Below are 12,971 nucleotides of genomic sequence, written 5' to 3'. Positions count from 1 at the left end.
ATATTCAGTAAATTTACAGCACACTTATCTATAAATTATGAACTTAAAAATTGGCATAGGCTTGCTTGCTTACAGGTGCATCTCAATAAATTAGAATGTTGTGGAAAAGTTAATTTATTTCAGTAATTCAACTCAAATTGTGAAACTCGTGTATTAAATAAATTCAATGCACACAGACTGAAGTAGTCTAAGTCTTTTGTTCTTTTAATTGTGATGATTTTGGCTCACATTTAACAAAAACCCACCAATTCACTATCTCAAAAAATTAGAATATGGTGACATGCCAATCAGCTAATCAACTCAAAACACCTGCAAAGGTTTCCTGAGCCTTCAAAATGGTCTCTCAGTTTGGTTCACTAGGCTACACAATCATGGGGAAGACTGCTGATCTGACAGTTGTCCAGAAGACAATCATTGACACCCTTCACAAGGAGGGTAAGCCACAAACATTCACTGCCAAAGAAGCTGGCTGTTCACAGAGTGCTGTATCCAAGCATGTTAACAGAAAGTTGAGTGGAAGGAAAAAGTGTGGAAGAAAAAAATGCACAACCAACCGAGAGAACCGCAGCCTTATGATTGTCAAGCAAAATCAATTCAAGAATTTGGGTGAACTTCACAAGGAATGGACTGAGGCTGGGGTCAAGGCATCAAGAGCCACCACACACAGACATGTCAAGGAATTTGGCTACAGTTGTCGTATTCCTCTTGTTAAGCCACTCCTGAACCACAGACAATGTCAGAGGCATCTTACCTGGGCTAAGGAGAAGAAGAACTGGACTGTTGCCCAGTGTTCCAAAGTCCACTTTTCAAATGAGAGCAAGTTTTGTATTTCATTTGGAAACCAAGGTCCTAGAGTCTGGAGGAAGGGTGGAGAAGCTCATAGCCCAAGTTGCTTGAAGTCCAGTGTTAAGTTTCCACAGTCTGTGATGATGTCTTTGGTTCTTTTAATTGTGATGATTTTGGCTCACATTTAACAAAAGCCCACCAATTCACTATCTCAAAAAATTAGAATACATCATAAGACCAATAAAAAAAAACATTTTTAGTGAATTGTTGGCCTTCTGGAAAGTATGTTAATTTACTATATATGTACTCAGTACTTGGTAGGGGCTCCTTTTGCTTTAATTACTCTCTCAATTCGGCGTGGCATGGAGGTGATCAGTTTGTGGCACTGCTGAGGTGGTATGGAAGCCCAGGTTTCTTTGACAGTGGCCTTCAGCTCATCTGCATTTTTTGGTCTCTTGTTTCTCATTTTCCTCTTGACAATACCCCATAGATTCTCTATGGGGTTCAGGTCTGGTGAGTTTGCTGGCCAGTCAAGCACACCAACACCATGGTCATTTAACCAACTTTTGGTGCTTTTGGCAGTGTGGGCAGTTGCCAAAGCCTGCTGGAAAATGAAATCAGCATCTTTAAAAAGCTGGTCAGCAGAAGGAAGCATGAAGTGCTCCTAAATTTCTTGGTAAACAGGTGCAGTGACTTTGGTTTTCAAAAAACACAATGGACCAACACCAGCAGATGACATTGCACCCCAAATCATCACAGACTGTGGAAACTTAACACTGGACTTCAAGCAACTTGGGCTATGAGCTTCTCCATCCTTTTCCATGACATTCTAATTTATTGAGATGCACCTGTACATGTTTTCACACTGAATAAAGGCTTCTATAGTAGCATTTTAACTAGAAAGATCACCACCTATTTGTGAGTTATGGTACTACACATTTACAGTCCTTAAGAAAAGCTGATACTCATATTACTTACAAATTTAATTAGTCTGAAAGAAAAAAAATCATGGTTTATATTCTGCAACATTACAATGATAGGAATATTGCAAAAAAAAAATAACATTGTACAAGAAATACATTGTCAGCATTGTCAAATCAACATTGTGCAGTTGAACGACTACATATTACTAAGTGTGTGTGTGCGCACGTGTGTGTGCACTACAGACAGTTTTGGCTGTATGTGTAGGTCTGTGTATAATATCTGCAAATATTAATCCTATAAAGCTGTGTGTATCATATTTCATAAACGATTTTTTTAAAACTCTACATCATCAACATAATAAATATTTTGCTGAAACCCGGTTGTATGCAATGTATTAGATGTCTGCTGCCTCCCAGTGAAAGTTTCCGACCTGAAAAATATAATCGTGCCTGATAACAGGTGCATGTAAAAGGTCTAGAAATAGCATTTTAGCTTAACATAAAGCTAAGTGTTTACATGTCAGTTTACACTAGGTTAACTGTTTCTGCTGCTTCAAACTTACTTCAAAACCCCATAGTGTGTACACAACCACATCATCTTCTGATTGTATGACATCATATCCATCTTTTCATTCATAATTCATAATAGTTAAAGTGCCCTTTTTTTGCTTGTTTGAGTGTAACGCATCATAAAAAAGTGTTTCACGGCTGTTCAAACACTCCTTGGATCGCATCATTTGTATGGATGATTTTCAACTAAGCAGACTAATATAGTGCAAAGTAATCTCTTCTGTACATTACTTTTTGAATGTTACTGTAATCTGATTTTCACCGATTTAAATTGTAAATGTAGTGGAATACAGTTACTGATATTTAGTATTTTAAATATGTAATCCCTTAATTACTAATCCCGTTACATGTGTTCCGTTACTTCCCAGCCCTGGCGCTCTCGAGACACAGCACACAGTAAAAGACGAGGCTGAATCCGTCTTCTTAAATGCCAACTTTTTATTCAGTAAAAGGATCGCTGTGCTTAAATTCTTCACCACTACACAGCTCGATCACTGGCGAGTAAAATCTGAACATTTCTATAGACATATTTTAGTTGCATAGCGCAGAATTTGGTCACATATGCAAGTGATTTACTCGCAAAGTAGAGGGCCCTCATGTTGTTCCAAACCAATATGAAATTCTTTGTCCTATGGAACACAAAAGAAGATGTTTGGCACTATGTTAATCTCAACATTCACCTTTATTGCATCATTTTCCATACAGTGAAAGTGAATGGTGACTGAGGCTGTCATTCTGTCTAACATCATCTCCTTTTGTGTTACGTGGATAAAAGAAGACATATAGGTTTGAGGGTGAATAAATGACAGAATTTTCATTTTTTGTGAACTATCCCTTAAAATCTTTGTTAATGTTACTGTGATGCTTCCCTGGCATACTTCAATTTACTGATGCAGCAATTGATGTTTAGTTTAACATGACTTTGTATTTTCAGGTGACATCACACAGAAGGGCTATGAGAAGAAGAGATCCAAACTTTTAAAAGCTTACCTACCTCACACACCAGGTAACACACACTTCTCACACCATACTTAACAGGTCACACAGATACTGGTCAAACAAACAGTGTTTATTGGATTTTGGCTGCATCTGTCCCTGTATGTTGGTTGTAGGGGCGGAGCGTCGTGTCCCTGTCACACCATCTTCATCGTCATCCTCATCTTCTCGTTACCAGCGTCGACGGTCCACCGGCACAAGGGATGAGCGTTACCGCTCAGGTGAGATAAAGACACACATATATAACAAACAATACGGTTCCCAGGATCCAGGAGTCATAATAAACTGACCAGCAGCAATAGCTCATATTTAAATTGCCCACCTTAAAGGTTCACTCATTAATTTTTACTAATTAAAAATGTTTTACTCCAAACAAATTAATTGTAATTTTAAAACATATGTTTAAAAGGAAGACTTCTCACATTTATTAAGAATCCAGTCATATCAGTAACCTTATAAAAGCTGTTTTATTGTACACAGAGAGAGTCCCCTCATGGGGGCTGCCATGTTGAGATCACATGACCAGCCGAATACTACTCACCTAATCTCAGTAATCACCCTGTTATTCAAAACTTTCACTCATTAATTAAATTAATTGTAGCTGACTGTGAATAGTGAATTTCTACAATGGAACTGATAACTGAAAAGCCTAGAGTTTCTCATTCATCACCATAGTGCCCTCCAAGCTTGATGAGAAACTCCAGGCTCTGGGCTTAAACAGCTCACTGTGCAGCTAGATCCTGGACTTCCTGTCAAGCAGACGCCAGGTGGTTAGAATAGGCAGCAACATCTCCTCATCACTGACCCTCAACACTGGAGCCCTGCAGGGCTGTGTTCTCAGCCCACTCTTGTATTCCTTGTACACACATGACTGTGTGGCAACACATAGCTCCAATGCCATCATTAAGTTTGCTGATGATACAATGGTAGAAGTTCTGATCACTGACAATGTTTGAAACAGCCTACGGAGAGGAGGTGCACAATCTGACACGCTGGTGTCAGGAGCACAACCTCTCCCTCAACGTCAGCAAGACCAAAGAGCTTGTAGTGGACTTCAGGATAAAAGACAGAGAACACAGCCCCATCACCATCAATGGAGCACCAGTGGAGAGAATCAGCAGCTTCAAGTTCCTCGGTGTCCACATCACTGAGGAACTCACATGGTCCGTCCACACTGAGGCCGTTGTGAAGAAGGCTCACCAGCGCCTCTTCTTCCTGAGACGGCTGAGGAAGTTTGGAATGAACCACCACATCCTCACACGGTTCTACTGGCTGCATCACTGCATGGTACGGCAACAGCACTGCCCTCAACAGCAAAGCCCTGCTAAGGGTGGTGCGAACTGCCAGACACATCATCGGAAGTGAGCATCCCTCCCTCCAGGACATATATACCAGGCGGTGTGTGAAAAAAGCTCGGAGGATCATCAGAGACTCCAGCCACCCAAGCCATGGGCAGCTCTCACTGCTACCATCAGGTAGGCAGTATCACAGCATCAGGACCCGCACCAGCCGACTCCATGATAGCTTCTTCCCCCAAGCAATCAGACTTTTGAACTCTTGATCTCTCACGAACAAAATACATCAGCACTGCACTTTATTAATCTTACACTGGACTGTCATAAATTATATTCTCTCTTAAAAACACACTGGCAACTGACAATCAACTGACAGCCTGAATGTCAATACAGCACAATACAACCTACTGTATATTTTATATATACTATTTTTTATTGTATACTGTGTATTCTATATTGTGTGCATGTGTATTCTATATTGTGTGTATTGTATACTATACATTGTATATTATTATTTGTATATTGTGTTGTGTAATTATGTGTATATTAGATATGTAAATTGTGTTGTGTAAATCTGATGTTTATTGTAAACTGAAAATGTCTTATCACTGTCATGACTGCTATGTTGCTCGGAACTGCACCCAAGACTTTCACCCACTGTTGCACTTGTGTATATGGTTGAGTGACAATAAATTTTTAATTTAAGTGTAATTTTAATAAAGATTTGATTTGAAAACTGTTGCGTTTAAATGATAATAAATCCATGCCTTTAGGTGTCAGTGTAAGTCCAAGATTACATAAGCAAAAAAATTACTAAGCACATCTTTAAATGTGCTTTTATTATATAGTTAGAAACAGTTATAAATTGATTTAAAAAGTCTGCAAGCAAACTCAATCAAAGGTGTCTTCAAGAAGACATTTTTCCATTTTATCTGATTTAAAGCTACACTATGTAACTTTTTTTTGGTTAAAAATAACAAAATGTTATTAATATGAGAGTGCAACAAAAATCAATTTTCCAAACCATGACTTTACCCAAATACACTTTGATAAACCTATAATAATGATTTATATTTTAGAGCTGTCGGGAGGGATTTCGTGGGAAATTGCATACATTCGTTCTTTCACCCGTGGGTGTTCATGTCATATCCGTACACAGAGAAAATAAGCTCTGGCTACTGTAGCGTGTGTATGGTGTGGGAGTAGCGTGAAGCTGAAAGTTTGTTGCCACAACGAACGAGAAAATTGACCATGGATCATTCAAAATGGCAAACCTCCGGGGAATCACCGGTTGTAAAACAAAGAAACCCCGAACAGAGCAGAGTCTACAAACAAAAGGGAAAGTGACAGAGTCCGTAATAAAACCCGAATCAACATCGGCTTAGCTTTTCAGAGGTGGCTTTTTTCTTACTCAACAGGCAAGATATTTTATTCATATGGTTTATGTATAGTTGTGTAATCACACACACAAACGTCTGTGTGTGTGTGTAGTGAAATACAATAATTATACTGTAATCGGTGCAGAACATTTCCCTTGCTAGCACACGTGTGTATTTTTCTTTATCATGGCAATAATTTATTTAAATAAATCCTTTAGTCCTAGGCTTGCCAAGGACATGTGAGTCTTGAAATTATGTTGACCACTGGTTGGTAACAATGGCAATCTATAAATTAGTTACTACCATGGTCTGTTTGGCCAGAATATTCTGCAGTTATAAAAACTTTATCAGACTAGCAATCGTTATGTCTAATGTTAACGAATGTTGCCTAACTTTTGTAACGTAATTTATTTCAAAACATCAATGTTTCCAATAAGTCAAAACAACAGCATAAGATATGGCACTTACCTGCTCAGATGACATGTTTTCGGATATCCATCTTTTCCTTTCTTTCGTTATTTATTTGTTCATTCGCTCTGATAAGATGTCCTGTATCCATGTGTACACCGGTGCCTCGAACCACATTCATCCACGCATAGGAGCAGAGCCGAAGCACAATTTGCGTCGTTACTAAAACAATGTTCTTCCGCAAGACGCATGCAGTTTTATTTTTTAACCACTAGAGGGCCAAAAGTTACATAGTGTAGCTTTAATAAATAAGTGTAGATTTTCAGAATGATGTAATTTATCGACAGCATTGCAGAATGTGTGATTGGGTTTAGATTTAATCTGTGCTGAAAATAGAAACAGTATTTCTTGCATGGATAAACAATTGTTGAATAAATAATCTCTCAAAGTAAATCTCCAGATGTACAAGTCTAATACTGTTAAACTTTATTCTTTGCACACATTCTATAAACATAAGAAGCTAAGAAGGTTTTAGCATTGTGCACTCTTACTGTAAACTCTCTCTTTCGCTCTATTTGAGTTTCAATATACTCTATTGACATGATTGTTTGCATACAAAATGGACCCTTTTCACAGATGACACATTTCCGTCTTAATTTAGCAGCATTAAGGCCCAAACATACTCTACGCAAGTACGTGAATGCAGGCGCACCTTGCTACGCAAGTTCGATTTCAAGCGTCGTTGCATTGTGAAATGTGTCAGTGCTCAATTCATAACATAACGCAAGTATGTGCTGTATTCTCAGCGTTGCCGCAACAACTGTTATGGCGGACTCGGGCAGCAATTTGAGTTAAATCTTTTCGAAAAATATATACGACATTTTGTCCGTAGTCCATTAGACGAACTTGTTTTTTCTCTGTGTCTCATCCCCAGTCCTCAACTGTCGACTCATCTACCACATCCGGGCAGCATCCAAAAACGTAGGCAGCTGACTAATCAGTTAATGGCTTAACTGGCTGTTTTGAACAAATGGAACTCTTAAGAAAACTGGTCTCCGTACAGTTTGAAAAGCACCTTATTTTCATCCTGCCTCCGTATATAGCCTCTGAAGGCAGCAATGTCCTGGTTTCGGACGCAGCACCGGTTTCGTGGTCACACCTAAAAAATCTATTGCCCCCTTGTGGTCTGAGGTTTGTAACCACCAGAGCAACGCAAGAGCACACAAAATGTATGTACAACGGGACCACGTGTTGGCCAAGCGCTCGCGTCTGCGTTTGCAAGTATGGTTCGGCCTTAAATCTAGCTTTTTTATAGTAAAAATTCATTACATTATTCTTTGTGTTGTACTAATCTGCCATTAATGTAATTTTATTTAATAAGTTGCCAATGGTAATAATAATATATAACATGCAATAAAATACACATTTGACGACATTATTTAATATTAAGAATACTGTTTTCTGAGGGTGTGCATCTATGTCCCTCTTATTTCTCTAAACTTATATCTCTTATGTTTCTCTCTCAGACGTGCACTCAGAAGCTGTGCAGGCTGCTCTGGAGAGACACAGCGAGAGAAAGATGGCTGTGCTGTTGCCATCCAAGCGACGGTCTCTTATCGGTCAAACCTCCATGGACACGTACACGCCTCCAGGTGTGAGGCCGTTTGTGAGAGAGTGAGTGTGTAAGTGTGAATGCGTGTGTGTGACTGCTGTCTGTCCCTGTCTCTGCAGACTCGTCTTCTGGCTCTGACGCAGAGGGGTCTCTGGGGAGGGCGGGAGGTGTCAGCGTGGACTCCTGGATCAGCAGAGCTCTCCATGGCTCACCTTCAACTTCATCGTCATCATCTTCACACAGCAACAGCTCTGCCAATGCAGCCCGACTCGCAGAGACCAACATGCACTCATACGGCAGTAAGTTTGCGTGCAAATACACAAACAAATACAGAGAATCACGTGTCATGTGATAAATCAGTCTTTTAGGCCACATTTATACTGTCAGCTAAGTCTGAGCAACCAAAACTGATTTTCTCTAACTGTTGCTATGCATGTAAACACACATGAATTCAGATTGTTTTCAAATCCGATTTGGGCCTTTTTCAAATTTTTTCCAAAGTCTCTTCAGCCAATCAGCTCCACACAGTCAACTCACTCCAGCCAATTGGCTCTCACACTCAATTCCCTTTAGCCAATCGGATCCTTAGAATCAAGCCACCTTCAACACTGCACATACTAACACATGTTGTTTACTTGAAATTACACTGTTAAAGCTGAAGTATGTAACTTTTTAGTGTTAAACTACTTTCTTCTAGCCCAGCCTAATATACAGAGACATCTATAATTAATCTTCTCAAAAACAGTAAACACTGTGTCTCTGTGGTGCTATAAAAATTCCTGTGTTTGTTTTCAGCAACCTGCTTAAGCCCAAAGTATACTTCAGTACAGGACGCATGGCTTAAATCTCATCATCAGCAGAGTGCTGTAGCACTGAATGCACGCAGCATGATTTTTCTAACGGCACGTCTTTGAATGCTCAGAATGCACATGCGCCTGTAATTATTTGCACTAATTAATGGGTTCACAAGGTGGCAACACTCACATTTGAGCTGATGCTGTCACGAAGAAACAATAGAAGAAAATGTAATATCCAGTAAACAACAGGAGACATAGGTGAAAACAACAACAGTAGGTGTGCACGTCAAGAGCGCGTGTGTGAGGAAATGCAATTGTATAAATCCAGTCTGAAGGACTATAAAGAAAATCAACAAAATCAAACTCCTGAAGAGAAATAGTCTGGTGTCTCATAGCAGTCATATTGCACATGTGCCAACAGCCTGTGTATGCGCACAGTTATATGAAGTATACTTTGACAGGGTCACGTTCAACTGTATGCAGACACTGATTGTTCGTGTCAAAATCGAAGTATACTTTGGGCTTTAGACCTGCCCTGGGCCGGGTTAAGGCTCCCCGGGACCCTTGGCTAGCTCTTGAATACTAATTAGGTCATGTGATCTACCTCACTACACAGGTTAACCAACGTCATAGTAAACAAATTAATATTAATAATAAATATTCGCTCATGGCCCAGAGAGTCGCAAACTACCAACATACAGTATTTGATCACAGAAGACTCGCCAATGACACATATGTCGAAGCTTGTCCAATAAAGAACAAATAGTAAATACATCAGCCCTTGAATGGCCGTTAGTATGAATGTAACACAGACAGAAATAATTTTGTTTAGACTGCGGAATACATATAAAAATAGCCCACGCCATTGAGGATAGATAAATTTACCATGCAATCATGTTAAAACTACTAAAACAGTCAAGCAGAGTTATATATAAAATTAAATGACACTCACCACTATGATCAAACCACTTAACGTGCCCTCTTCATGGCCTCCTTGAAAGCAAGCCCTCTAATGAATATTTGAAACCCAAAAGGTGCAGGAGATCGTCGTGCTCTGTTTACATTGTCATCATAAAGTTCAGTCTGTTACAATTCACTGACGTCCTCAGCTGATTTTGATGAGGCTGATCTCCGAAAACAAACTCTCCGGTTTAAGGGTAAATTCAATTATAAGCGCTAAGAGTATGGAGTCAGTTCAGACCGGTAATGCATATACATACATATTTTATAATGTGAACCAACATCCTCATGTGATTTATTTCTGATGTTAAAATAATGTCTCTTATTGCAGAGACAATTATAGCCTACAGTAAATAAGCCATTTGTAGGTTGATTTCCCCAGGAAAAATGTAAACACTGGCTCTGTAGCGCTCTCAAAACGTTGTTCCCTTAGTTTGAATGACATGTCAACTTCTGGCTCAACCAGTTGTGTGACTTTGGGGCGGGAGTACCTGTAATACGCTGTTTAGCTGTGAATTTACTCATTTTTGCAAACAATAGCAGACTAAGAGTGGCAAGAGTGTTCAGATTTGTATTTTTTTTTTAAATAATAATAATTTTTTACAGAGTTTGGTGGTGCTGGTGGTGCCGAAATTACACAATTCATATTAAAATTCATATTTGATCTCGTGTACCCGGGGGCCCCCACTAGCTGCAGCCCATGTTGTCCATTGGGTTAACGTGGCCCTGGACCCACCCCAACAATGTTACTTAACCAATGGCATGAGTGGCAGGACTATCTGACTGTCTGAACAACTGCAGGCGAGGGGCGTATTTAGAAAGCTGTTTTGAAAACATTGTTTATTTTTGTGCTAGTTTCGCAGAAATTACTTACTTCAGCTTTAATATGACTGCAATTGTTAATATTACCCTTCTGCTTTCCCTCTGTCTTTCTACCCCAGTTGGTCCGATGTCTCACCTGTCTCTGAAAAGGTGGGGCTTAAGAGAAATGGGTGTGTCTGCTGAGAATGGTATTGTCATCAGGCATTCCAGTGACTACCAATCAGATCGGCCCTGGTCATCTCTCGATTCTGAGGGTCAGTAATAGGGCTGCTCGATTATGGCCAAAATTATAATCACGATTATTTTGGTCAATATTGAGATCACGCTTATTTAAAACAACTTTGGAAACATCATGCATTTATTGAACTTTTAAAAAAAAAATAGTCTTTTTAACAGTGGATTTCCTTGAACTTGAAATGTAAACTGCGCTGGGTAGGGGAGGAGGCTATTGTCATATGATAATTTGTTTATGTTATGTATGGTAGTCAAATAAAGGAAAGCCTTCATCACCATCATTTACAGCAAGGATGCTCACACTTCTATGGAATGAGATATACTTTTTCATCATGTTATTGCAGCAAGATCTACCATGTACAATAAAGGCTATACATTATCACTATACCACAATTTCAGTAGTCGGTAGTGAAATTTGACAATTCTCAATACCAGCTTCAAAACCATTACAAATAATAACACTAACTAATATGTTAATGAGGAAGAATGGTTTCAAGTGCTTAAGTAATTATTCAAGACTAGTAAACAGTCAGTAATAAATTAACAATAAAAAAAAAAAAAAAAACAGCAATGAATAGAAATAGATTTAAAATAATAGAACAAATTAAGAAAATTCAGTGCTTTTTAACAGCTTTAAAAGTTTTTAACAGCAGTATCAAGTATTCAAGTAAACATTCAGAATAAAATGCAACATAAAACTACTACTGGTCTTCACTGTATGATTATAATACATTAATACTTGTTAAAGCTACTAAAATTACCCATTCAAGAGCAGTGAGTGTTTTCTTGTATTCTTGTTTGTTGTTTGATTATTATGACACACTACACTAGATGGCATCAGGTCTATTAGTATACTTACAAGTCCAACATTTTAATACAAATCTGCTTTTTTCTTCACTGTTTACGTTTACTTTAGATATAACTCTATGTTTACATGAATACCTCACCAAGATGGGCATTTTGGTGGTATTTTGAAATGTATTTGACCGTTCAGGCACGCATTAGCGCAAGCATTTTTGGAACACGCGCATGTTCAGCACACACACACATACGCCGCCTGTCAATCAAACAGGGTGCAGCTGTTACTAGATTGCTAGCAAATTATAAAATTACATGCTCTGGATTACTTTCAACAGCAGAATAAGAATATGAACTTTCTAATAAGTGACAAATATAGCCGGTTATTGTTTTCGTTATTGATGTTTTAATCAGTCTGCTTGTCCGGTCAGGCAAGTAAAATTCTCTTTCACTTGCCCCTTCAAAAATCCACTTGTCCCGGATCTGCATTAATGTCAAGCCCTGATTAAATATTCTATTCAGCATTCTCTGATAAAAAAATGTTCTTCTGCAGCATAGCTCCTAAAGTAAATGTATGTTGTTTTAAAGGAGTTTTAGATATTATTTTGGAAAACAAGCCAAAAAAGACTTATCAAAAACGAATTTTGTTCCACTGTACAATGGGCTAAGACTACACTCTCTCACCTTTATGTTCACTTCGATCCATCTTTAACAAGAACAAGAAACAAACTATCTCTTCTTAATAAAGCTGCGTATCGCCGATATTCTTCATGATAAGATACGCACAGTGAACGTGACCTATATATTATGATTCACTATGTTGTGGGCCATCGCGTTATAACCTAGCTGCAGCAAATGCGTGCGGGTGACAAGCGTCCCCACGCCAGAGTGTGCATATCCGGGAGAAGATTCAATCTCTTCCCCGGTCACTTCACGCAACTCATAGACGCATCGCTGACCGCACTGAGAAATGCCAGTTTCTGAGTTTATTTTCATAACCCGCTGTAAAGGATCTCTTGCACTCTTAGGTGGAGGAAGCGGAGGACGGGGAAATTCATACTCAAAAACTGTACATTTATTGTATACTCAAACAACGTGCTTTTCAGCGGAACACTCTTGTCAACACAAACACAGCTCTGAAGCTCGGCTCTCCCTCCCCATCTCTGGCTTGGTCTCTCCTTTTATCGCTCTCCCCAGTGCTTACTGCAAACAGAAACAGGTGTTAGATATTATAGCGCTCAGGTGTGTACCCATATCGCTTTCTCTCTCTTTCCAGACGAACGCTCGTCCATGCCACCGCCGCCACACCCACTTCCTTATTATTTGAACTTTAATAAAGGATGCTTTAAAGATATAACAGCGGGACGTTTCATTGCGAAATAGAATGCGGC

At 39.1% G+C, this 12,971-nt stretch overlaps 1 protein-coding gene across 3 annotated transcripts in view; it reads left to right on the top strand.

Moving 5' to 3' along the window:
• LOC127442053 (disco-interacting protein 2 homolog C-like) overlaps positions 1 to 12,971 on the top strand; it is a 71,414-nt gene that overhangs the window by 18,546 nt on the left and 39,897 nt on the right. For 2 of the 3 annotated variants that reach the window (XM_051699736.1, XM_051699735.1), the window contains exons 2-6: positions 3,214 to 3,285; positions 3,392 to 3,496; positions 7,884 to 8,009; positions 8,089 to 8,268; positions 10,668 to 10,802. In XM_051699736.1, the coding sequence (XP_051555696.1) occupies positions 3,214 to 3,285; positions 3,392 to 3,496; positions 7,884 to 8,009; positions 8,089 to 8,268; positions 10,668 to 10,802 (618 nt within the window). The remainder of the gene's footprint in view (positions 1 to 3,213; positions 3,286 to 3,391; positions 3,497 to 7,883; positions 8,010 to 8,088; positions 8,269 to 10,667; positions 10,803 to 12,971) is intronic. The other variant, XM_051699737.1, reaches the window with a different exon arrangement.

Source organism: Myxocyprinus asiaticus, chromosome 6, assembly GCF_019703515.2.
Source record: "Myxocyprinus asiaticus isolate MX2 ecotype Aquarium Trade chromosome 6, UBuf_Myxa_2, whole genome shotgun sequence".
NCBI lineage: Eukaryota > Metazoa > Chordata > Actinopteri > Cypriniformes > Catostomidae > Myxocyprinus > Myxocyprinus asiaticus.
This window is presented reverse-complemented; position numbering and strand designations above follow the sequence as displayed.